This window comes from Pipistrellus kuhlii, unplaced genomic scaffold (assembly GCF_014108245.1).
Source record: "Pipistrellus kuhlii isolate mPipKuh1 unplaced genomic scaffold, mPipKuh1.p scaffold_m20_p_6, whole genome shotgun sequence".
NCBI lineage: Eukaryota > Metazoa > Chordata > Mammalia > Chiroptera > Vespertilionidae > Pipistrellus > Pipistrellus kuhlii.
The window spans coordinates 3,577,246-3,603,653 of record NW_023425562.1 but is presented as its reverse complement, the minus strand read 5'-3'; the positions used below and the strand labels follow the sequence as shown (position 1 = coordinate 3,603,653).

The following is a 26,408-nucleotide window of genomic DNA, read 5'->3' as shown; positions in this document are numbered from 1 at the left end:
TGCCTCTTTATATAGGATTATTATTTGTACTTGATTTTCTGATTTATCATTTCCTGCAAAACTTGTAGGACCGGCTTTCCATATTGAGTTTTTGTTGTCATTGATGTTTTCTGTTGATAATAGTGATAGCAAAGGAGGATTAAAATCCTGGGCCTGGATACATGATTTATTATGATAAAAAAAAAAAAAAAAAGTCTGTTAGCCTGTTCTGAATCATAAAGAACTGGCTATCAACTCCCCGAATAATATTTAACCCCTTCACGTGCCTATCTATATGCAGACGAGCTGACGCACAGGGGGGAGCTCGGAGCTCTGCCTGTGCCTCTCCCGCCCCCTCCCGCACCGGGGCAGACTGAGTGGGCACACTAAGGCTCTCCTCTGACAGCTCCAGGAGGCTGCCTGTTCTGGGGGTGAGGGTCACACAGCACAGGGCGGGTGAGTCCCGCTCTCAGAATCCGAATCCTCCTCGTCTCTGTCCCTGCCAGGCCTCACCTCCTTCCCTGTGCCTGGGGTCCTTCCTGTCCCCCCACGTCACGCCCGCTGTTCCCGGCTCCTCCTTGTCTCCCAGAGTTTCAGGACTCTTTCCCGGTGTTCTCTCTGCATTGCTTCTCAGACCCCGAGCATGATTTTCGCCGGCACCGCTGTCATTTATTTCCCGACCCCTGAACGCTGCCAGGTAGGCTGTTTGCAGCCTCTGTGTTAACGACATGGCTGCACACACACGTCCTCGAGTTCACGTCTGTGCACGATGCCCAAATAGAACTGCAGGGTGAGTTTTTAAAGTAGTAATTGCTGTACCAGAGACCAAGGGTTTAAACCACTCATAAGTGCTGACAACGCCCCTCAGAGGCTGTGTTGGCCACGGACAGTACCTTGCCCATGGGGTTTATTCTTTGCCAAACCAGCCCGTGGAGGATGCTATCTCACTGCCGTTTTAAACACGGTGAGTTACCGTTAAGAACGCTTTCTTTTAGACCACATGTGTCAAACACAAGGCCCGAGGGCCAAATCCGTCCCGCCAGGCCTTGCAATGTGGCCCGCACCGCGCTGTCATCACTGCACTCCGCTGCGTTTCCATCACAATGACAGTTTATGACTGTTCAGTAAACCATTCGGCCCGCGATTTAGGCTGGATTTTAGATTTTGGCCCCTTCTCTGATTGAGTTCGACACCCCTTTTTTAGACCATCTCCCCTGGAATTCCCTCCCCCTGGATTGCTTACTGGTAAGGACTTTTCCCCACCTGAAGGATATTAACCACGTGTTCCTGTTGTGCGTTCTAAGTATTTTCAGGTTGTTCTGATGTTGACTTTGCTTGCGGAACATTTCCAGTGGAGGAGACTGAAGTTCTGTTTATGCCGTTTCTCCATCGTTCGTCCAATGTCCTCTTTAGGAAGACCCTCATGCTGAGATCATAGGATCCGCCCTGCCTCCTTGGACTTTCAGACGGTTCCCATGAATGCTTTCCCCCGCGCGCTCTGGCAGAACTGTGACCCAGGCTAGGGAAGCTGTACTGGTTTTTCAGGAATCTCCCTGTGATGCGAGATCCAGGATGTTTGCCTTTGCCTTAGCTGCACAACCTGTCAGCTTATCAAACATGGGCGGCTCAGGGCAGCGAGTCCCCCAAGGCCCTGCCTTCACGGACACATCCCCGCCCGCTGCTCTGCTCGGGGCAAGCTCGCCGGGGTCCGCCCGCACAGCCCTCCGCTGGCCGCTGACCCCAAGGGCCGGGCAGGGCTGCCCTCCCGCCCCGGCCTTCTCCACAGAACACCGCGGGGCCTTGGCGTTGTCTGGCTCCACCGGGGATTCACTTCTCCTGGGCTCCTGGTTATTGTCAGTCGATTTCGGGGAGCATTGGGGGCGGAGCTGTTTTTATTTACTTTTATGTTTTATTTTTTTTAATTTTTAAATATATTTTATTGATTTTTTTTTTTTTTTTTACAGAGAGGAAGGGAGAGAGACAGAGAGCCAGAAACGTCGATGAGAGAGAAACATCGACCAGCTGCCTCTTGCACACCCCGCACTGCAGATGTGCCCGCAATCAAGGTACATGCCCTTGACCGGAATCGAACCCGGGACCTTTCAGTCCGCAGACCGATGCACTGCCACTGAGCCAAACCGGTTTCGGCTATGTTTTATTTAAAAAAATATATATTTTATTGATTTCGGAGAGGAGGGGAGAGGGAGGGAGAGAAGCACCAATGATGAGAGAGAGAGCCATTGACCAGCTGCCTCCTGCACGCCCCACATGGAGGATCAAGCCCTCCACCTGACGGGGACTGGAACCGTGTCCTCCTGGTTCACAGCCACTGAGCCCACTGGCCGGGCCAGACCGGCTTTTATTTCATCGGCTTAAACGGCACCTTCTGCCGCCTCCACTGTCTTCCCGACACAGGTCTGATGCTTCTGTCGTCTCAGTCCCTCTCTGTGGCAGCGAAGAGAGGCTTCCCAGAAAGATTTTTCTTAAAGATAAGGAAAAAGTCACCCCTATCCGATCTCAACGAGACGTGTATGACACTAGTGGGCCGGCAGGGGACAAACCACACGAGGAGGCACCCGGCGGGCTGGGACCCGCGCCTGACCCACAGCACCCGTCCCCCTGCCCGTGTCCGCTCCATGCAAACCTCCTCCTATCCGGTCCTCACCCGCTGTGGCATCCCGGCCTAATTCGCATGTTACCTCTTTGTGTAGACTGAGGCTCACCGCATGGTATCCGAGCGAGAGTAGGCCCCTGGCTCCCCTGCTCCCCGGCTCCCCAGGGCGGGCAAGCCCTTGCTCCTGCCTGGAGCACCACTCCAGCAGCTCCCTCCGCAGCCCCTTCCCCTCACGGCAGGCTTCACAGGCTCTGCACCTGCATATGCAAAGTAGCCTCCATCTTTGCTGGGTTAATTTGCATACTCACTGATTGGCTATGGGCATAGCAGAGGGATGGTTAATTTGCATGTTTCTCTTTTCTTAGGTAAGATGTTATTCACAGTCCCTCTCTACTCTATAGCAAGGTCCTTAAGAATTGCCACCCATAGATGGGGGGAGGGTAGATGGGGGGAAGGTAGATGGGGGAGGGTAGATGGGGGAGGGTAGATAGGGGAGGGTAGATGGGGGAGGGTAGATGGGGGAGGGTAGATGGGGGAGGGTGGATGGGGGGAGGGTGGATGGGGGAGGGTAGATGGGGGAGGGTAGATGGGGGGAGGGTAGATGGGGGAGGGTAGTTGGGGGGAGGGTAGATGGGGGAGGGTGGATGGGGGGAGGGTGGATGGGGGAGGGTGGATGGGGGGAGAGGGGAGGGAGGCCCGGAGGGGCGAGGCCTCCCATCAGCCACCCAGGGCCACCCGGCCCCACCGCGTCTCCTCCCCGGGAGGGGCCACGGCCCGGGTGGGAAACCCGCGTCTCCCCAGCGGGTATTTCGGGGAAAGCGCCCCCCGGAGTAACCCCCTGGGACACCCTCTGGCCCAGGTGCGGCACCGGGACCGCCTCCGGGGACCGCGGGGAGGCGCGGGGGTTTGGGGCGCGGGGCGCGGGGACCCCAGTTTCCCAGGCGCAGCGCGGCCTGCGGCTTCCCCGGGAGGCGGGAGCCTCTCCCGCCCGTGTCCTCCGCGGCTCCCTCGGCAGAGCCTCCCCCTCCCTGCTCTTTCCCCCTCTCCCCCTCTCCGCTCCCTCCATCCCTCCGCTCCGGTCCCCTCCCCTCCCCTCCCCCCCCCTCTCCCCTTCCCTCCCCTCCTCTTCTCCCTCTCCGCTCCCTCCATCCCTCCGCTCAGGTCCCCTCCCCTCCCCTTCCCTCCCCCCTCCCCTCCTAACACCCCCCTCCCCGCCACCTCCCTCCCCTCCTCCCCCCTCCTCCCCCCTCCCCTCCGCTCCCCTCCCCCCTCTCCTCCCCTCTCCCCTCTCCCCCCTCCCCTCCCCTCTCCCCTCCCCCTCCCCTCCTCTCACCCCCCTCTCTCCTTCCCTCCCCTCCCCTCCTCCCCCCTCCTCCCCCCTCCTCCCCTCCCCTCCGCTCCCCTCCGCTCCCGCGCTCTCCGCCGGTCCGTGCGCGGGCGGCGGGGATGCTGCGGGCGGTGGGGGCGGCGGTGGCCGGAAAGGGAGCGGGGGGCCGGGCCCGAGGCGGGGGCGGGGGCCGGGGCGGGAGCCGGGGCCGGGGCGGGGGCCGGGGCGGGGGCGGTGGCCGGGGCCGGGCCGGGGCCGGGGCGGGGGCGGTGGCCGGGCCCGGGGCGCGCTGGCCTCCGCCCGCGGTCGGAGCGGCATGAGCCGGAGGCTGCGCGCCCGCCCGCCCGCGGCCCCCGCGCCCCCGCCGCCCGCGCCTCGGGCCCCGCGGCCCCGCTAGCCCCGCGGCCGGAGGCGGGGCAGGAGGAGGAGGAGCGCCGGGAGCGCCGGGAGGACCGGGAGCACCGGGAGCACCAGGCGGAGGAGGAGGAGCGCCGGGGGCACCAGCGGGAGGAGGGAGAGGACCGGGGACGGGGAGGCGGCGGCCAGGCCTGCGGAGCGCGGGCGCCGGGTGCAGAGCGCGCAGGGGCGCAGGGTCCCTCCCTCCCGCCGCCTCTGCCCGGAGGGTCATCCGTGCGTCCTCGGCCTCCGGGTCCTCGAGTCCCCTCTCCCCCACCCCTCCGGGTCCTCCCTCCCCCGCCCCGCGCCCCCGACCTCCCCTTCACCCGCCAGCCCCTCCCTCCCTCCCCCTCTCCATTCCCCCCTCCCCCTCTCTCCCCTCTCTCTTCTCTCCATCCCTCCCTCCCTCCATCCATCCCTCTCCCCCTCCCCTCCATCCCTCCCTCCATCCATCCCTCTCCCCCTCCCCCTCTCTCCCCTCTCTCCTCTCCATCCCTCCCTCCCTCCATCCATCCCTCTCCCCCTCTCCCTCCCCCTCTCTTCTCCATCCCTCCCTCCCTCCATCCATCCCTCTCCCCCTCCCTCTCTCTCCTCTCCATCCCTTCCTCCCTCCATCCATCCCTCTCCCCCTCCCCCTCTCTCCTCTCCATCCCTCCCTCCCTCCATCCATCCCTCTCCCCTCCCCCTCTCTCCTCTCCAACCCTCCGTCCATCCTTCCATCTCTCCCTCCCCCGCTCTCCCCTCCCCCTCCCTCCCTCCCCCTCTCTCCTCTCCCTTCCTCTCTCCTCCCCGGACCCCCTGGCGCCCATGGAGGTCTAGGGCCGGAGCCCGCGGCCGCGGGAAGATGCGGGCGCTGCGGCGGGCGCTGCGGGTGTCGCCCCGCTCGCTGCTGGCCTTCCTCTTCCTCTTCTCGCTGTCCTCGTCCGGCCTCTACTTCGTCTACGTGGCCCCGGGCCTGGGTGAGCGGGCGGCCCCGGGGGGCCCCGGGCCTGGGTGAGCGGGCGGCGCGGGGGCGCGGGGCGCGGGGCGAGCAGAGCAGCCCCCCTCCCGGGGGAGCGCACCGGACGGACCGTCATTTCGGGGGCACTGCCTCCGGGTGCGGGCCGGGCCGGGCTCGGGTTCGGGGTCCGGGCCGGGCTCCGGGGGGTGCGGTCCGGGCCGGGCTCGGGTTCGGGGTCCGGGCCGGGCTCCGGGGGGTGCGGTCCGGGCCGGGCTCGGGTTCGGGGTTCCGGCCGGGCTCCGGGGGGTGCGGTTCGGGCCGGGCTCGGGTTCGGGGTTCGGGCCGGGCTCCGGGGGGTGCGGTTCGGGCCGGGCTCGGGTTCGGGGTTCGGGCCGGGCTCCGGGGGGTGCGGTTCGGGCCGGGCTCGGGTTCGGGGTTCGGGCCGGGCTCCGGGGGGTGCGGTCCGGGCCGGGCTCCGGGGGGTGCGGTCCGGGCCGGGCTCCGGGGGGTGCGGGCCGGGCCGGGCTCCGGGGGGTGCGGTCCGGGCCGGGCTCCGGGGGGTGCGGTCCGGGCCGGGCTCGGGTTCGGGGTTCGGGCCGGGCTCCGGGGGGTGCGGTTGGCGGAGGGGGGAAGGCCGCCCTCCCTGGGCGCCCCGCACCCTCCGGGCATCCCCGGCGGCGGCACCCTTTGCCCCGGGCACTGGTGCGAACCGGGCTTCCTGCGGTTTATCCAGGCCCCCGGGGCTCCGGCCGGAGCCCGCCGTGCGCGCCCTGTGTCCGGGGTCCCGGCGGGAATGGGGCGGCGCGGTCTGCGGGGCGCGGGCCGGTGCGGGGAGGGCGCTGCTGGTCCGCAGGGCGCCGTCACTGCCACTGGCAGCTGTCTGAGGGGCTGGTGTCTGTCTGAGGGGCTGGTGTCTGAGGGGCTGGTGTCTGTCTGTCTGAGGGGCTGGTGTCTGTCTGTCTGAGGGGCTGGTGTCTGTCTGAGGGGCTGGTGTCTGAGGGGCTGGTGTCTGTCTGAGGGGCTGGTGTCTGTCTGAGGGGCTGGTGTCTGAGGGGCTGGTGTCTGTCTGTCTGAGGGGCTGGTGTCTGAGGGGCTGGTGTCTGTCTGAGGGGCTGGTGTCTGAGGGGCTGGTGTCTGAGGGGCTGGTGTCTGAGGGGCTGGTGTCTGAGGGGCTGGTGTCTGTCTGTCTGAGGGTCTGCTGTCTGTCTGAGGGGCTGGTGTCTGTCTGAGGGGCTGGTGTCTGTCTGAGGGGCTGGTGTCTGAGGGGCTGGTGTCTGTCTGAGGGGCTGGTGTCTGTCTGAGGGGCTGGTGTCTGTCTGAGGGGCTGGTGTCTGAGGGGCTGGTGTCTGTCTGAGGGGCTGGTGTCTGTCTGAGGGGCTGGTGTCTGTCTGAGGGGCTGGTGTCTGAGGGGCTGGTGTCTGAGGGGCTGGTGTCTGTCTGTCTGAGGGGCTGGTGTCTGTCTGTCTGAGGGGCTGGTGTCTGAGGGGCTGGTGTCTGTCTGTCTGAGGGGCTGGTGTCTGTCTGTCTGAGGGGCTGGTGTCTGAGGGGCTGGTGTCTGTCTGTCTGAGGGGCTGGTGTCTGTCTGAGGGGCTGGTGTCTGTCTGAGGGGCTGGTGTCTGAGGGGCTGGTGTCTGTCTGAGGGGCTGGCATTGTCTGTCTGAGGGGCTGTGTCTGAGGGGCTGGTGTCCTGAGGGCTGGTTGTCTGTATGAGGGCTGGTGTCTGAGGGGCTGGTGTCTGTCTGAGGGGCTGGTTGTCTGAGGGCTGGTGTCTGAGGGGCTGGTGTCTGAGGGGCTGGTGTGTATGAGGGGCTGGTGTCTGAGGGGCTGGTGTCTGAGGGGCTGGTGTCTGAGGGGCTGGTGTCTGAGGGGCTGGTGTCTGTCTGAGGGGCTGGTGTCTGAGGGGCTGGTGTCTGAGGGGCTGGTGTCTGTCTGAGGGGCTGGTGTCTGAGGGGCTGGTGTCTGAGGGGCTGGTGTCTGAGGGTCTGGTGTCTGTCTGAGGGGCTGGTGTCTGTCTGAGGGGCTGGTGTCTGTCTGAGGGGCTGGTGTCTGAGGGGCTGGTGTCTGAGGGGCTGGTGTCTGTCTGAGGGGCTGGTGTCTGTCTGGTGTCTGAGGGGCTGGTGTCTGTCTGGTGTCTGAGGGTCTGGTGTCTGAGGGGCTGGTGTCTGAGGGGCTGGTGTCTGAGGGTCTGGTGTCTGAGGGTCTGGTGTCTGAGGGGCTGGTGTCTGAGGGGCTGGTGTCTGTCTGAGGGTCTGGTGCTGAGGGTCTGCTGTCTGTCTGAGGGGCTGGTGTCTGAGGGTCTACAGTCTGAGGGGCTGGTGTCTGAGGGGCTGGTGTCTGTCTGAGGGGCTGGTGTCTGAGGGGCTGCAGTCAGGGCTGGGACAGCCTGTCCGCCTGGGGGTGCCGTCCAGGGGAAATAACACTCCAACCGGCAATCAGGGCCGGTCGCTGGCGGTTTAACCTACTTCTCGCTCCCGGCCTTGGGGCTGACCTGCTCTTGGGTGCCATCTGCAGAGCTGGCTTCTGGGTGACATGCACAGCCAGCTCCCCGGGCCCTGGGGTGGGGAAGGGTCTGGGGTGGCATTCTGATGGGTGAGAAGGAGCAGCGCCAGGTGGGCGTCAGGACGCACTGTTTCCAGAGCGTTTCCGAGTTTCCCGCGGTGGCCAGTGTCCCTTCTCCCTCGGAAGCACCTGCAGACCTCTGGGGCGGAGGGCCACCAGGGCCGTGTCTTGTGTGGTTATAGGCTAGGGCAGTGGTCGGCAAACTCATTAGCCAACAGAGCCAAGTACCAACAGCACAACGGTTGAAATTTCTTTGGAGAGCCACGTTTTTTAAACTTAAACTTCTCCTAATGCCACTTCTTGAACGTAGACTCGCCCAGGCTGTGGTATTCTGTGGAAGAGCCAAAGAGCCACATGTGGCTCTCGAGCCGCAGTTTGCCGACCTCGGGTAACAGGGAATAAAGAAAGGCACAGCTGTAAGGGGTGTTCCGGAGATTGAATTGGGGTGCCTTAGGATCCCCAGGAAGAACGTGGCAGTAGGCGGAGGGAAATAAGGGCTGAGAGCTCAGGACAGAGGTTCGGGTGCCTTCGGCGTAAGGAGGAATGGTGCCTGTCCATTGCTCACCTCTCACACCTGGGTCACGAAACCAACTCCTGCAAGCAGAAGGACTGCCCACGCTAGTGACTCTCACATATGGGATTGCAGGGGCTCAGTTGGAATTTGAAGAAGGCCCACGTGTAGTTTGAAAAGTTTCCCATGAGGCGCTGCCACCCTTTTACTTTCCAGGCCCACGTGGGAGTCAGTGGGGCTGACACCCGGGACAGTGTGGGTGGCTGGCCGCACATCCCAACCCCACGCTAGTAGGAGAGCCATGTTGTGAAGAAAGCGAAGGAAAGGCAGGCGTTTGATGAAATTCACCCATTTAAGATAAAGCCTCTCCACACAGTGGGTATGGACTGAGCATGCCTCACGTATATAGGCCATCCAAGACAGCTGACAGCTGCCATCAGACTCAGAATTGCAAAGCTGGGAGCTTTTCTTTACACCAGGCCAGGGCAGGGATGCCCACTCTTTCTACTTTTATTCAGTGTAGTATTGGAAGTCATGGCCAGAGCAATTAGGACAAAGAAATAAATAAAAGCATCTCAACTGGAAAGGAAACTGTAAAATTGTCACCGTTTGTGAATGGTGCGGTTATATATGCAGAAAATCATAAAGATGCTATCAAAACACTGCTACCCTGTTTCCCCGAAAATAAGACAGTGTCTTTTGTTAATTTTTGCTCCCAAAGTTGCACTAGGTCTTATTTTAAGGGGATGTCTTATCTTTCCATGTGCTAGGTCTTATTTTCGGAGGATGTCTTATTTTCGGGGGAACACGGTAGAATTCATAAACAAATCCAGTCAAGTTGCAGGGTGCAAAATCAATATGCAAGAATTGTTGCATGTTTATACTAACTAGAGGCCCAGTGCACAAAATCTGTGCATGGGTAGTGTCCCTAGTGTCTGCTGGCTGCCAGCTGGGGCCTCCCTTCCCCAGGCTGGCTACCTGCTGCCACTGCCAGCCAGGGCCAGCCAGTGGGGGAAGGGCCATGGGTGGTTGGCCAGCTGGCTCTGCCCCCTGGTCGAACCCTCAACAAGGAGAAAATTTGCATATTAAGCTTTTATTATATAGGATAATTATCAGAAGGAGAAATTAAGAAAACTATTCACAGTTACATCAAAAAGAATAAAATACATAGGACTAAATTTAACCAAGGAGATGAAACTTCTGTATACTGAAAACTTATAAGACATTGATGAAAGAAATTGAAACACACTGCTGGAAGCCAATTCCAACATGTCATAATTGCAAGTTTCATCAAAAGGTTGATGGAACTTGGGGACTCAACAAGGGCTGAGTCACATATGTTATCACCTGTTGGGAATGGCTAAAGGCATTTCCCCAAACCTGAAAAAGATGATTGCTTGCTGCCAGACAGCTCAGGGCATCTCAATCTACACGTTATTGCTTCCTCCTGGCCAAACACCTCAATAGCCAGAGGTAATTCCCCAACCTGACGATGCTTGTGTATACAAACCCTACCCTTTGATGTGTATATCTCCACCTTGCCTTAGGACAAATTGTGTTAATAAAAAGCAAGGGGTCCTGAGACAAGGAGAACCTTTAGCTAAGTCTTCTCTGACTCCCTGTAATGCCTTCCAAAATTATGTTTTGTCTCTGGACTCTTGATTAATTTATGCACAGCCCTTCTCCAGATTGCTAAACTCTACTAGATGCTGGATCAAGACCACTGGCATTAGGACACAAATAAATAAAAAGATATTTTGTGTGCATGCAGGAAGAATTAATAAGATGTTATTACCCAAAGCAATCTACAAATTCAGTGAAATCCCTATCAAAATTATAACAGCATTGTTTGTAGAAATAAAACAGTCCTAGAAGTTTTGGACTCCAACCAGTCAAAGCAATCTTGAGAAAGAAGAGCAAAGCTGTAGGCATCACGCTCCTGGATTACAAAGCTATCGTGATTGAAGCAACGCGGTATTGGCACAGAAACAGGCACATGGATCAGTGGTCTAGAGAGCCCAGAAATAAACCCAAGCAGATGTGACCAGTTAACCTCTGACAAAGGAGGCAAGAATATTCAACAGGGGAAGGCTAGTCTCCAACACGTGGTGTTGGGGAAACTGGACGGTCCCCTGCAAAGTTCATTTGTGTGTGAGGTATCTTATACCTCACACACAAATGAACTCCAAATGGATTGCTTGAATGTAAGACCCGAAACCCTGAAAGTTTTAGAGGAAAACATAGGCAGGAAGCTCGTTAGCTGTGTTTTTACGGAACTGATTTCAAAGGCAGGAGCAACAAAAGCAAAAATAAATGGAACTGCGTCAAACTCAAAAGCTTCTGCATAGCAAAGGTAACCCATCCACAAAAGGCAGGCTACTGAATGGGAGGAGGAATTTGCAAATCATGTGTCTGATAAGGGGTTGACATCTAAAATATATAAATAATGTCTACAACTTGATAACAACAAAATTTGATTTAAAAAAATGGGCAGAGCACTGAACAGACATTTTTGCGAAGAAGGCACATAGGGCCAACAAGGACGTGAAAAGGTGCTCCATGTCACTAGTCATCAGGGGAAGGTAAATCAAAATGACAGTGAGGTGTCACCTCACACCCGACAGAACGACACTTGTCAAAAAGGAGAGAGAGCAGGTGTTTGTGAGGGTGTGAAGAGAAAGGAACCTTGTGCACGGTTGGTTGGAATGCAGACTGGTGCAGCCACCATGGAAGACAGCATGGAGTTTCCTCAAAAAATTAAAAATAGAACTTACATATGATTCAGCAGTTCTATTTCTGGGTATTGATTCAAAGAAAATGAAAAACCTAATTCATAAAGTATAGGAACGCGATGCTCATTGCAGCATTGTGTATGATAGCCAAGCTATGAGAACAACCTAAATGCCCCTCGGCAAAGGAACGGTTAAAGAAGATGTGGTGCATGTCTATGATGGGCTACTACTCAGCCAGAAGAAAGAATGACGGGTTACCATCTGCGGCAACATGGATGGCTCTTGAGGCTATTGTGCTAAGTGAAATAGGTCAGGCAGAGAAAGACAGATGTCGTATGATTTCATTTATATGTGAAATCTAAGGGGGGGGGGGTGGGCGGGAAGAAGAAAACAAAACCATCTCACAGACCCAGAGAACAGATGGGTGGTTGCCAGAGGCAGGAGAAGGTTTGGGGGGTAAGTGAGGTGGGTGAAGGGGATCGAGGTACAAACTTGCAGTTATACAATGTCATGGGGATGCGATGGACAGCACGGTGGCTGTAGTCAGTAATACTGTGTTGTAAAACTGAAATTTGCTAAAAAGAAATCTTATGTTTTTAATTATAAGAAATGATAACTCTGGGTAGTAACAGGTGTATGGTGATCATTTTGTGATGTATACAAATGTCGAATCACGTGATACACCTGAAACTAATATGGTGCTATAGGTCAACTATACTTCAAAAACAAAAACAAAAAACCCCGGCCAAACTTTAATCAGTATTTGGCTATAAAAGGCTTTCAATAATGTCTTTATAGTTAAGCAGTTGTATGGGGTTTGTTTAACATGACATCTTGATTGAAATACTGTCTCTTGTCATCTTTGAGGCTTGTTAGTGTTAATCTGACTTTACTGAAACCCTGCTATACATATTGCCTTCCTGATGATGAAGGGACTCACTCAGAAATTATGATTTCTAATTATGGTGCAGGTTCCAGTTTCGCTCAGAGAAGGGCACACTGGACTAGACTAGTATTTTCATTCAAATCAAGAGACCTATGGTAGAGAATCATAAGATGCCTTGGTTGTTGACTTGAAAATACTCTTCAGCTTCAGAAATCTTTGAAATTCATTTCCCATGCGTTGCTCTTCTCTCTCCTGCTTGTGTTGCTGTCATTTTCTTTTCGTGGACAAGGGAGTTGAAATAGGGAAAGGTCCTTTAATTGTGAAAACACTGGGAAGCTGGGGACGATGGTGGAGCATATATATAGGTCAGATTGGTCTCGCTTATATGTTTTCTCGTGATAGGATTGGTAGTGGATTGAGACTCATTTCACACTCACCTCCGGTACTCTGGAACCATTAATTCCCATACTTATGTAATGTTTCTGGGGTTTTATTTATAGCTTGATTTTTTACTCTGTAATTTCATCAAGTAAATTTCCCTACTGATTCGATTCTGAAACTCGATTGAATTGTCTGTGTTCTTCTTCCTGATTCTCTCATTTCCTTCTGGCCCCACTTTTCTCTGGGTATTTATTCAAAATTTATTTACTTGGGCTCCCCTCGTCCTTGGAAGAAGCTAGGTATGCGTTTATTTTGGGTAAGTGACGGTGAATTACCAGGTGACAGTGCCGATGGCTGGCTGTGGTGGTGCCTTCATACTCGTAGATTCAGAATCTACTGTTTGAATTGACAGCCACGTTGAATCTCTCTTGAACTGATGATCTGGTTGGCGCAAAAGTACGTTGATGTTCTGGGTGGTTTATGCTTCTTCAGGGTTTTGATTTTTATAGAGGAAAACTGCTTGGCACATGGGAGGCGTACAATAAATATTTGCTGAATAAACATGTCTTTACCCTGAACTTTCAAAAAAAATTTCTTTATTAAGGCATCACATATTTGTCCTCAACCCCTCATTCCAGTCCCCCAGCCCCCTATTGTCCTTGACCACTGGTAAGGCTCCTATGTGTGCACACAAGTCCTTTGGTTGATCTCTCCCTTTTATCCCCACCCTCCCTCTGAGGTCCAGCGTCTGGCCCATGGCTCCTTCTCTCCGGGTCTGTTCTTGTTCATCAGTCTATGTTGTTCACCATTTTTCCCAGATGAGTGAGATCATGTCCTACTGGAAATATAAGAATAAAAAATGAGACAAACTATAGTCGTTATGCTGAAAGGCATATGAATCAGTCTGTAGTGAGTTTCTTTCCACTCTGAACTTCTTTAAAAAATATATATATATATTTTATTGATTTTTTACAGAGAGAAAGGGAGAGAGATAGAGAGCTAGAAACGTCGATGAGAGAGAAACATTGACTAGCTGCCTCTTGCACACTCCCCACCTGGGATGTGCCCGCAACCAATGTACATGCCCTTGACCAGAATCGAACCTGGGACCTTTCAGTCCGCAGACCGACACTCTACCACTGAGCCAAACCGGTTTCGGCCACCCTGAACTTCTTTAATAAGATTATTAGAAAAGTAAAAAAAAAAAAAAAAAAAAAAAAATCCTTACCTAAGAACATGTTTCCATTGATTCTATAGAAGAAGAGAAAGAGAGAGGAAGAAAGCGAAAGAGAGAGAGAGCAACCCATCAGTTGCTTCCCTCCCTCTCAAGCCCTAACCATGGATGGAACCCGAGACCTAGGTGTGTGTCCTTCCTCCCTCGCTGCCTTCAGCCACGGACTGACTGGTCCTGGGGCCTTTCCTCTCTGTGCCTCCTGTCTGTGGTCGGTCCCCACGTCCGGATCTGAGCTTCACCGGCTTATCTCCTTTCTAGATAACTTCCCTGTGGTAATTCGCCATTGTAGTTCCCACTTACACTTTGATATGAGTGTCTCCCCAAATTGTGTTTCCAGCCCCTCTTTCTCAAGCTCCAGCCCTACTTACCTTTATAAAATTGACTAGAGGTCCATTGTACACAGATTCTTGCAATAGGCCTTCCTTCCCCTGGCTGCTGGCACCGGTTTTCCTCAAGCACCCTGGACCCAGGCCTTTGCTCCGGCAGCTGCCTTCCCATCTTTGCTCCGGCTGGAGCCTTCAATCTTAACTCCAGCTGCAGTGCCTCTCCTGTAGCTCCCTCTGACCCCCTTTACCCCCCTCATACAGGCGTCCCATCTTTGTTGTGTTAATTTACATATTCACTCCTGATTGGCTGGTGGGTGTCACGGAGGTACAGGTCAGTTTGCATATTTCTCTTTTATTAGTGTAGATAACTGCATGCCAGAATGCTGAACCAGACGGCCTCCCTCAAAGTCAGCCCTCTCCGTAGCTAACTTTTGTTAAGGGACCTGTGGCTGTGTGTCCCAGTGGTTATGGACATGGGTATCGGGATCCGAGGGGGCTGTGTGTGAATCCTTTGGGGCTCAGATTGCTGTAGACTGGCACCGTCTCACTGGATAGAGCTGCATATGGAAGGGGTGGGGAGACAGTAATAGCAAATGTGCTTCTTTCTTTTTAAAAATTTTTATTTTTATTTTTATTGGTATCAGAGAGGAAGGGAGAGGCAGGGGAGAGAGAGATAGAAACATCAATGATGAAAAAGAACACGCCCCCTACTGGGGATCGAGCCCACAACCTGGGCATGTTCCCTGACTGGGAGTCAAAAGCGTGACCTCCTGGTTCCTAGGCCGATGCTCTATCACTGAGCCACTCTAGCCCAGCCTTAGTTTTCTTAAGTTGAGAGTGAAGCAGGTTCATAAATCTCGTTCCACACAAACCCAGGGTAGGAGGCCTAGAAGCTGTTGCAAACTGTTGATTTTTTAAGGGATTTTTTTTTGTGTATGTGTATATGTGTTTTTAAGTTGTCCTAGTTTTTCTTCCCCTGGAAAGCAGAAATGGTGAACAAGTTACATTTCCGTCTCACAGTGCAAGGACAGACAGCAAATGAACTGATTAGAGAACAGCCTGGCTTTGGTTAAGCAGGAGGCGTGTTCGTGTGTTTCTGGTTGTGCTGAGGCTAAAGGCTGAGCCGGGGAAGGTTTGCCTGTTAGTTTGTTTAAAAAAAAAAAATTTATTGTCTAAAGTTTTGCATATGTTTGCCTCTTTGTTTTTGAGATGCAGTTTCTTGCGAGTAGGAATAGAAATGTTAGATAAGGGTTTGCTCTCACTCAGCGGCTTGCCAGTCGGGCCTTACATTTTGTGTGGAGGAGAAGGAGGCATATGGCTGCTTGAGTGTGGCTTCACTTAGTTTTATGATGTTTGGAAACCAGACAAGTTAAGCCATTTTCCTGCTGGGTTGGCATGGCTTGCAGCCTTGGACACACTCCTTTTTTCCTGTTAGCGGGACTTTCTGCTTAACTGCAGCTTCCTTTCCCCAGGGGCTTGGATCTTCAGGGATGAAACCCCTGAGGACGATGAACCTGAGGAATGGAACTCAATTAGCTGTATCCTAGAGGCCTAGTGCACAAAATTCGTGCACATGTGAGTGTGTGTGAGTGTGTGTGTGTGTGTGTGTGTGTGTGTGTGTGAGCCCAGCCTGCACCCTCTCCAACCACTGGCTCCCAACCGATCGCCTGCCTGCCTGCCTGATTGCTCCTAACTGCTTCTGCCTGCCAGTCTGATCACCCCCTAACCACTCCTCTGCCAGCCGGATTGATACCTAACTGCTCCCCTGCCAGCCCAATTGCCCCTAACTGCCCTCCCCTGCCGACCTAGTTGCCCCTAACTCTCCTCCCCTGCAGGCCTGGTTGCCTCCAACTGCCCTCCCCTGCTGGACATCTTGTGTCCACATGGGGGTGGCCATCTTGTGTGTTGGAGTGATGGTCAATTTGCATATCGCCTTTTTATTATATAGAATGGCTTAAATAGACCAGTCGGCTTCCTGTTTGGAGAGGTTGCTGTCTTGCTCTGTTTTTTCCTCATGTTGATCTGACGAAGAGTGAGTCCATTCTTCTGGTCAATGTCTCACCTATGTCCCAGGTGCCATCAGTCATTTTTTAAACGAATGGTTTTGTTACCTGGCATTTTGAAAGACGTTAGGAAAACTTGACTGTCTTTTTCTATGCCAGATCTTTTCCTTGCTACTTAAATTTGACTTGGTTTCAAGATGTTGAACAATTTTCTTTATATGAAGGGTACGCTCATTAGAAGTAAAAGCTGTATAGTTTTTTAAAGTTCTGTTTCCCGGACACACATCGTGCACGTGTGTTCTTACCCGGTCTGTGCTTGTGTGGGCCCGTGCTGGCTCCTGAGGCCTGGGAGGCGGAACTGGCCGTGGCTTAGCCCTCGTCTCGGTCCTGCTACCCGGCGGCTGCCTCCCGTTCTCGGTCAGAGGCAGGACAAACACTGTGAGGTGCTGACATCCCGGACCACCAGCTTCCGGTGCCCCTTGGGGATGAAATGATCCAACGTGTTGTAAACCGGTCATCTGTTGGATGGCTTTTTCCTTCACCGTTTCATTTGAACATGAGATCTTGGTTTCGGTGGAATTGCTAAGGTTAGTTTGGCTTTTCTTGGCCATTTCTGCACAGTTCTGGTTGCTCCTTCTTCCTGTCTTTGTTTTTCACTGCCTCTTATTTTTTTATGCTCTTAAAGTCCACTCAGGAGCAAAACTGTAATCAAAACACGTAGTGCGTGTCATCCAGGGTAACACTTTCAAGCCCAAGCACGTCGGGTCTAATGACAGACTGCTTTCCGAGAGGAAGTAGACGGGCTCTTACAGATGATTGAAGTGGCGCGTCTGTGACCCGGATTTGCATCTCTCTCCTGCGCTGAGGTGGAAGGGAAAGTGTTATTGGCTGTTTCTGTGCTCGCTTTATTTGCTCTCTGCCCATTTGAGCAAGATCACATTCACGTAAAACACGGGAGAGGAGGCCGTAGGCAGTGCAGGCAGCTCGCCTGTCTGGTCCCTCCTGAGGAAGGAGAACGGGGCCCAGATACGTAGCTGGCGTTTCCAGTTTTTTCATCGGCATCATTTCTTCTCGAGGATGTCGGGACTGCTGAGAGGCAGCTTCTCTTAAAACTGGAAGGGTCTCTAACGGACTGCGCCTTCCCTTTCTTGGTTTGTCCGCGGTGAGGAGCCCTTCCCTTGTTTGAGTGGAGCTTGTGATTTGGGGGCCTTGTGGGGGGAGCATTTAGAGTAGAAAGGGCTTCGGAGAGAGAGCATCTAAGGCAGTATTGACCGTTTTATTTTACTTATTTTTTAAAAATATATTTTATTGATTTTTTTTTTTTACAGAGAGGAAGGGAGAGGGATAGAGAGTTAGAAACATCGATGAGAGAGAATCATCGATCACCTGCCTCCTGCACACCCCCCACTGGGGATGTGCCCGCAACCAAGGTACATGCCCTTGACCAGAATCGAATCTGGGACCTTTCAGTCCACAGGCCGATGCTCTATCCACTGAGCCACACCGGTTTTGGCATGACCATTTTATTTTATTTTTTAAATATATATATATTTTTTACTGATTTCAGAGAGGAAGGGAGAGGGAGAGAGAGAGAGAAATATCAGTGATGAGAGAGAATTATTGACCGGCTGCCTCCTAGTTGCGCCCTACAGGGGAAAGAGCCCCCGAGTGCCCTGACCAGGAATTGAACCGTGACCTCCTGGTTCATAGGTCGATGCTCAACCACTGAGCCGGGCTGGCTGTCTCTATCGACTATTTCAGACGAGGAAACTGAAACCCAGTGAGCTGCCCAGGTTATGGGCCAGCGCAGTCCGCACCAGGAGGGAAGAGGCAGCATCTCAGGAGGCAGGGCTCTTTTGTAATCTTTGTCTATTTACCAGTTCCTCCCCAAAAAGAAACCAGGGGCCTGTTTTTAAGGCACATCCCCCAAAGACGTACACTGACCAGATTTGAAAATGCACACTATGATTTTGTCTGCTTTACAATCCTGGTAGGTAGATTTGTGAGTCAGAGGGAGTGTGAAAGTTCAAGTAATTAACCGTAGAGAGGAAGGATCAAAATAGATATTGATTCTAGATAATCCTGTCCCATGCAGCCCAATCAACACTTTGAGAATTTGCAAGCTCCATATCCATTCTGGGTATCAGGTGATTTAGGAGATATTATAATTAGGGAGGGGATCTCCGTCTGTGGCGTTTTTTGGTTTGAGGGAGTTCACATAGAATGAGTGAAAGTACATTTTATAACTACACTAGAGGCCCCGTGCATGGATTTGTGCACATTGAAAGTAAATTAATTAGAAGGTGGCCAGTGGGGCAGGACTGGGCGAGATGGGCCAGACACGCCCTGGAGCCAACTTCCCACAGTCCCTCCCTGGCTGGCTGAATTTGGGGTGGCATCGGAGCTCAAAAGGTGTCTGCAGAGTGAGTGGGGTCCCTCTGGCAGGTGGGGTCCTTTCGCCTGGCCTGTGGGGATCGGGCCAAAATTGGCAGTCCGACATCCCCCGAGAGGTCCCAGAGTGCAAAAAGGCACTCTGCTAAGTTGCTGACACTCAGCAGCTCCTACATTGAGTGTCTGCCCCCTGGTGGTCAGTGTGTGTCATAACTACCAGCCAGTAACAGGCTTTTATATATATAGACTAGTAGCCCATAGTGCGATATTGCACACAGTAGGCTGCCTGCCACTTCTGCGGGAGCCGCTCATGCTGCCCACTCTCAGAGGCCACCCTCCTCTCCTGTCCCGACCAGCGGGAGATCAACGTGGGGGCGAGGAGGCACCTAGAAGGGAATGATAGAGGACAGGAGATGTGGAGAAATGGAGGCAAGACAGAGTTCTGATCAAGCCTCAAATTTTATTTGTTGCAGCCGCAATATATGTACACAGGTTGTAGGGGGAAGTTGCCGCGGAGACATTCCAGGGCGGGGAGGGCTGTGTATCAGCAGGATGTGCCTGCAGGGGAGGATACAGCAGAGATTCTCTGGGGCGGTGCGAGTTATCACAACAGGTGTGCCGTGCTCAATGGCCAGATATGCTGCTAGGCATTTAGATTGCTTCTAGTTAACTGCCACACCGCAGCTTGTCACATGAGTTCTGGTAAGTCAGAAACTCAGTGTCTAAGATGGAGGTGTCTTTTAAGATGTAGTTACTAATTCTTTTTCGGCTCCCGACACACTCCCCCCCCCCAGGACTGGGGGACTCCAGCGAGGCTGAGAGGACTGGGTGCTGCAATCTTGGGACTATGGGGCACTGCCATATTTGTGATGGAGTGATGGTTAATTTGCATATTACTCTTCTATTAGATAGGATGATTGCATACTTGTAATAGGATGGCTTTTTGAAATTTCTAAGTATATTTTAGAGTAGAAAATAATTTATAGATAAAGGAATTCATTATATTTCTGTTTGGTCATTCAGTCTTATTCTGTTTCATGGATATCACTACTTTACTTTTTTTCATTTTTATTTTTAAAAAGCAGTGTTTTGGTAAGTTTCTGGAAATTTAGAAATAGTCATTTTATATTTCTGTTTTCCCTTTGGACATGTTAATTAAGGCAGTTTGGGTTTATTGGACAGTTTCCCAATTCTGAATATTTTATTAAATTTAAAAAGAAAGCTTACTGAGTCATGATATTCTCTCTCTCTCTCTCTCTCTCTCTCCCTCCCTCCCTCCCTCCCTCCCTCCCTCCCTCTCACAGCCAACACATATCTCTTCATGGTACAAGCTCGAGGAATGATGTTGAGAGAAAATGTGAAGACAATAGGCCACATGATCAGGCTTTACACGAACAAGAACACGACCACGCTCAACGGCACAGGTGAGGCTGCCTCCTGGTCAGCTGGCTCCGCTTCTGCCTCGGAGCCTCTGGCCACACCGCAGGGACCCGTCTCCAGGCTCTGCCTTTGCTGCAGGTAACCCTTGTGAGAGAGGAGGGTGTCTCCCCTAAACCCCTCCACTGCTCGGCCAAGCCGGGGGCGCGTTCTGTTCTGGGATCTTAAAGGTCCAGGCCTAATCAAAGTGATGAGGGTTTTGTGCAGAGACTCCAGTGAGTTCTTGCTTACCCGAATTCAACAAAATAGAACAGCAGCTTGTGCTTTTCCAATTCTCTTGTATTTAAGATAAATTAACGACAAAAAGAAAATTTTATTCATAGTAGCTGTTCTGCCCCCCACCCCCCTTCTAATGTTTATTCTAATTCCTAAAACGTTTTTCCAACTGTGTCTAGAAAATACCAGTTTTCATTATCGAGGGTTCTTAATCATTTAAAGGACTTTTTAGGGGCTAAAGGGGAATTTACAAAATTAGAAATTAGTAGCTGCTCTTGTCTTTTTAAAAAATATATATATTTTATTGATTTTTTTACAGAGAGGAAGAGAGAGGGATAGAGTTAGAAACATTGATGAGAGAGAAACATTGATCATTTGCCTCCTGCGCACCCCCTTCTGGGGATGTGCCTGCAACCAAGGTCCATGCCCTAGACCGGAATCCAACCTGGGACCTTTTGTCCGCAGGCCAACTCTCTATCCACTGAGCCAAACTGGTTAGGGCTGCTTCATTGGTCTTTTAAAAATATTTTCTGGACGAATGTTCATTAGAACTACCTAAGACTAACATGTAAGCAACAGGCTGAATCAATGAGGTAAGGCGGGTGTGAAGGGTGCAGGTAAGGCAGGTGTGAAGGGGTGAGGTAAGGCAGGTGTGAAGGGGGCAGGTAAGGCAGGTGTGAAGAGGTGAGGTAAGGCAGGTGTGAAGGGGGCAGGTAAGGCAGGTGTGAAGGGGACAGGTAAGGCGGGTGTGAAGGGGACAGGTAAGGTGGGTGTGAAGGGGTCAGGTAAGGCAGGTGTGAAGGGGGCAGGTAAGGCAGGTGTGAAGGGGGCAGGTAAGGCAGGTGTGAAGGGGGAGGTAAGGCGGGTGTGAAGGGGTGAGGTAAAGCAGGTGTGAAGGGGACAGGTAAGGCGGGTGTGAAAGGGACAGGTAAGGCGGGTGTGAAGGGGACAGGTAAAGCAGGTGTGAAGGGGACAGGTAAGGCGGGTGTGAAAGGGACAGGTAAGGCGGGTGTGAAGGGGACAGGTAAAGCAGGTGTGAAGGGGACAGGTAAGGCGGGTGTGAAAGGGACAGGTAAGGCGGGTGTGAAGGGGACAGGTAAGGCGGGTGTGAAGGGGGCAGGTAAGGCGGGTGTGAAGGGGGCAGGTAAGGCGGGTGTGAAGGGGGCAGGTAAGGCAGGTGTGAAGGGGTGCAGGTGTTGTGCTCCTTTGGCCTGCTCCCCATGGTCTCCTGGGAATGCTGGGCGCCTCTCTGACGAGTTCGATGGCTGGTTGTCAGCTGTTGTAGCCTCCGTACTCTCCCTTTAAACAGTTAAAGATTTAACTGGTGTCAGCAGTTCTTCACTGTGCCCTGTGAACAGCATACACACACATCCTACACGATAGGACGGTCTTACCTCCCAGCGTCAGGCGCTTTTTCTTAAAATGCATGCTAAGGCAGGCAATACTTTCAGACCCTTCTAAACATTCAAGATGGTCTGGAGGTACAGTCAATTTCCGTATTTCTCTTTTATTAGTGTAGATTCCTTCTAAGTGCTCCTGTAGATTGTGTATTACAGATATTCCCACAGTGACGGTGACGTATTCCAAACTAGAAGCCAGGCCAAAGGCAGTTTTCGGTTGTAACTTTTTTCTCTCTCTCTCCAAGATTATCCTGAAGGCAGTAATTCAAGTGACTACCTTGTTCAGACAACAACGTACCTTCCGGAAAACTTCACATACTCTCCATACCTCCCCTGCCCAGAAAAACTGCCGTACATGCGTAAGTGTCACCAATGTGACCTAACCGTTTGCTGGTGTTATGATACAGTAATAAAGGCCACGTGATGTGAGCATGCCAGGCACACATCGTTACTCTGGTGCTGATGCTCATACTGTGCAGCATGCTGTTCTGTTTATTTATGTATTTATTTTTGGTTAAGGATTTTTTTGGAGAGGGAGGGGGATTGAAAAGCTAAAGAAAAAGCTTATCCCTTACCCAGAAGCAACTTCTATTCTGAGTTTGATGTGTTTTCTTACAGTTTATTTTAAAGTTACTTTAAAAAAATTTCTCACCTGAGGATATGTTTATTGATTTTAGAGAGAGAGAGGAAGTGGGGGAGGGGGGGAGAGAAACATCAATGTGAGAGAGTTAATCTACCAGTTGCCTCCCATGTGTGCCCCGACCTGCTGGGTGTCCGATCAGGGATTGAACATGCAACCTTAGTATGTGCCCTGACTGGGAATCGAACCTGCAACTTTTCAGTTTACAGGATGACACTCCAACCAACTAAGCCACACCGGCCAGGGCTAACATTACTTTCTACACAGACAGATGGCTGGATAGAAAACAAAAATGTTTCAAAGGTGTTGAGAATTTAAATAAATGGTTTTACATTACATTTCATCTACAAATTGCTTTTTTTTTTTAATAATAAATCAATCTTTATTGTTCATATTATTACAAAGGTTCCTCATTTCTTCCCCCCTCCACCAGGTTCCCACCCCACCCTCTGCCCCCTCCCCACCCCCCATTGTCCTCATCCATAGGTGCACAGTTTATGTTCAGTCTCTTCCCGCATCCACCACTCCCATTTTCCCCGAGAACTGTCAGTCCACTCCCCTCCCGTATCTCTGACTCTACTACAATCAACAGCTAATATTGTTCATCAGGTTTTTCTTTCTTTCTTTTTTTTTTTTTTAATATATTTTATTGGTTTTGTACAGAGAGGAAGGGAGAGAGATAGAGAGTTAGAAACATCGATGAGAGAGAGTCATCGATTAGCTGCCTCTTGCACACCCCCTAGTGGGGATATGCCCGCAACCAAGGTACATGCCCTTGACTGGAATCGAACCCGGGACCCTTCAGTCTCCAAGCCGACGCTCTATCCATTGAGCCAAACCGGTCTTGGCTCAATCTCCTTTTTGTTGTTGTTGTTGTTGTTTTTTAATTAATAAACTTTTACACTTCTAAGAATACATTTTAAAATCTTTTAATTTTAAAAAAAAATATATTTTATTGATTTTTCACAGAGATGAAGAGAGAGGGATAGAGAGTTAGAAACATCGATGACAGAGAATCATCGATCAGCTGCCTCTTGCACACCCCCCACTAGGGATGTGCCCGCAACCAAGGTACATGCCCTTGCCCGGAATCGAACCCGGGCCTCTTCGGTCCGCAGTCCGGCCAGGCGTTTGCACTTCAGAATACTTCTTCCCAGCATGCCCCGTGCTTTGGGGAAGCCACTGATGAAGACGGGGTGAGGGGCAGAGGCAGCCGAGGAACTTTAGGTGGTGAAATCCTGGCCGCTGAGGCTCAGAGAGGGAACCCCAGCATTTGCTAGTTCCTGTTTTGTGAGATGAGGAGGCTGGGAAGGACTTACCGTATTTTTCGGACCATAAGATGCTCCGGACCATAAGACGCACCAGTTTTTAGAGAAGGGAAATGAAGAAAAAAAGATTCTGAAACAAATAGTGTCCTAAAATATTTTATGTGCATTAAAACCCAACATCACAGTCATAAACACATGTAATCAACCCTGTAAAGTAAACAGCAGCATTTAGAACCATTTTAGAGCTGGGCAAGCACCCAGAGACCACACAGAGCCGGGCAAGTAAAAAAACTTTTTTTTTTTTTACAGTATACAGTATGTGTAGGCTATATTTGGACCATAAGACGCAGGGACTTTTTCCCCCCACTTCTGGGGGGAAAAAAATGCGTCTTATGGTCTGAAAAATATGGTAGTTCTTCGTTTTGTGTGTAAGGGAACGGAAATGATTTTCTGTCTAAGACTGTTCCTCTTCCACTGGTATACACGAGAAAACCTATCAGGAGAGACTCCTTCAGTCATACGGGGTCTGCGGTAGGTGCTCAACACAAATGTGGAGCCCAGCCGGGTGGCTCAGTGGTGAGTGTCGAGCCAGGCACCTAGAGGTCGCTGGTTCAGTACCTGGTCGGGGCACATGCCTGGGTTTCAGGTTCAGTCCCCGGTTGGTGGCATGCAGGAGGCAGCAGGCTGATGTTTCTATCTCTCTCTCCCTCTCCCTTCTTTCTCTAAAATAAGTAAAAACATATTAAAAAATAAATCTGCAAAATTACACACTGGCCAGTATGAAGCCATGGGTCAGCTGTTGGTTGTCTGTTTGATCCCGAAAGGTTGCCTGTTTGATCCCTGGTCAGGGCACAGGGCCAGTCAGGTTGTGGGCTCGAGGCCCTGTAGGAGACAGCCGATCAGTGTTATGCTCTCACATGGATGTTTCTCTCTCTCTTCCTCTCCTTTCCTCTCTTTCTAAAAATAATAAAAATCTTTTAAAAAAGGTGCCGAATTGTGTTTGCAGACTTTCTCTCTTAAAAATGACAGTGACAGTAGCTGACAGTGTGAGTGTGTCCCTGTGTGCTGGCACTCAGTAGGTCCTTCACGCTCTGCAACCCCTTCGGGAGGCAGGCATTGCCATCGCCGTTTACCCACGGGGAAACCGAGGCACAGGGAAGTCAAATCATTTCTCCAATCGACAGCTGCTGGTCAGTCTGGCGGCTTCAGGAATTGCCTCTTTGGTGCTGTGCTGTTGTGTTCCCTCTGTGCACTGTGTTGAAATGAAACATAACGTTTCAATACCCGACTAGTTGTTAAATTGCAAATGTGCAAAGTTGTCAAGACGTGCGAACACGTCCCAAAGGCTATGAAAATATTCACTACTCAAAACCAAAAAGTTAAAAATGCTGATTTTTTTAGGTCGATTTACTAACGGCAATGATCGTGCGACGGTATATAATTTATCATGCAAACTGAAATTGAAAGGGGGGGTGATAATTAACAATTAGGGGGTGTTAACGGGAACAGACCACACTGCTCTGGCAGCTACGCTATGCCGCTTCCCCTCCTGATGGCTGGCTCGTCTTCATCTGTGGGGCAGAAAAAAACACATTAAAACCGTTCCTCATGTTCTTGACTTTCCAGGGGGATTTCTCAATGTCAACGTGAGTGAAGTGAGCTTTGATGAGATCCAGCAGCGCTTCTCCAGGGAGTCAGACATTGAGCCGGGGGGACACTGGAGGCCGAAGGACTGCAAGCCCCGGTGGAAGGTGAGGCGTTGTCCCAGGAGCGAGGTCGCTGCGCCTCCGAGGAGTGTGAGCTTGACTCCGAATGCACAGCCAAGTAGCTCTGATCTGGATGGATTGCAGAAGTCAGCACTTCCACATTAGTGCCTGGGAGTTCACCGTTCACACGTGAATTAACAGTGTGCCTTGGGAGGACTGTCCCTGCACCTGTGCATGTGCGAAGTCACGTGTATCAGTCTTAGCAGTTCCGTTCTGTCCGGAAGAAAGGCCGTGGTCTCTGCCTTCAGCGCCCCTGCCCCTCGGCTCACTGACCCGGAGGCACGGCCCTCAGGCCCGGGAGCCGGTGCCAGTGCGTGGGGAGGATGGCAACGTCCTGGTTTCCACTTGGGTCCAACATTGCGGTTTTCAAGCTGTGTTTCTCCGTGCCCGGAATTCTAAAGCGGCCCCTCGGAGGTCCCCGAGAGGCAGGACGGAGAGCATTGGGCTCTTTCCCTCTGTTTCAGAAGGCAGAGCACAAATGTCTTTTTTAAATAGATTTTTATTGATTTCAGAGGAGACAGGGGAGGGAGAGAGAGAGAGAAACATCACTGATAAGAGAGAATCATGGATCGGCTGCCTCCTGCACTGGGGTTCGAGCCCACCACCCGGGCCTGTGCCCTTGACTGGGGGTTGAACTGTGACCTCCTGGTTCATAGGTCGACATTCAATCACTGAGCCACGCTGGCTGAGCCAGGTATCAAACTTTTTATCTCGTTGTTATGTTGGAATTCTACTTACTGTTTTGTTTGGGAGGGCCGGCCTCTGCTGCTCACAAACACTGTCATAGAGAACCACCGAGAGCAAGCTCCGACCTGCTCTGAACACCGTGAAATCGGTTGCAGGCACGGCCACGTGCTGTTGTTACAGTCGGAGAGGAAGAGGCACTGACGCAAGTCCACGGCAAACTACGTGTGCGTGACTGGGAGGCCACCTTAGTCTGGGGGTGGTTTTCGCCTTCTCTTCTGGAATCTTGGTATTCTGCTGACATGCTTGTGGGGTTTCGGTGTACAAAAACAACATCCCTGCTGAGAAGGAGAGTTCTGTGCGGTTAAGCGTATGTTAAAAGCCCTTGACTGGCCTTGAGCTCTTCCTGTTTGGGGGCTGTGTCTCTTTTACAGCCAGGCCCCTGAACTTGGAGCACGTTGTCCTAGCAGGGGTGGGCAAAAGTAGGTTTACAGTTGGGAGTCTGCGAAACAGGGCTTTATTCTCGTATTACTGTGAATTCTTGTGTTGTTAGTATTACAACCGCAACCAACTTTTCCGGCCCCGCATGCGGCACGCACTAAGCCCGGCTTTTTCGCATTGAGCTTATGTGACAAGCAGATGCCTGGTCCGGTGGGAAGGCTGCCTGAGGGAATTCCAGCACACATGTTGGTGAAGCATTCTATTATACTAGTTGTCC

At 52.3% G+C, this 26,408-nt stretch overlaps 2 protein-coding genes across 3 annotated transcripts in view; one reads left to right on the top strand and one right to left on the bottom strand.

The window, feature by feature from the left end:
- Nucleotides 1-5,140: 5,140 nt before the first annotated feature.
- The window catches only part of B4GALT6 (beta-1,4-galactosyltransferase 6), a 28,389-nt gene continuing 7,121 nt past the window's right edge, over nucleotides 5,141-26,408 (top strand). The window contains exons 1-4 of one of the 2 annotated variants that reach the window (XM_036418833.2): nucleotides 5,141-5,275; nucleotides 19,584-19,703; nucleotides 21,578-21,691; nucleotides 24,867-24,991. In XM_036418833.2, the coding sequence (XP_036274726.1) occupies nucleotides 5,161-5,275; nucleotides 19,584-19,703; nucleotides 21,578-21,691; nucleotides 24,867-24,991 (474 nt within the window). In that variant the 5' untranslated portion in view covers nucleotides 5,141-5,160. The remainder of the gene's footprint in view (nucleotides 5,276-19,583; nucleotides 19,704-21,577; nucleotides 21,692-24,866; nucleotides 24,992-26,408) is intronic. The other variant, XM_036418834.2, reaches the window with a different exon arrangement.
- The window catches only part of TTR (transthyretin), a 28,391-nt gene continuing 21,680 nt past the window's right edge, over nucleotides 19,698-26,408 (bottom strand). Inside the window, exon 5 of the mRNA XM_045574477.1 lies at nucleotides 19,698-19,733. The gene's annotated coding sequence lies outside the window, so the exon portion shown is untranslated. The remainder of the gene's footprint in view (nucleotides 19,734-26,408) is intronic.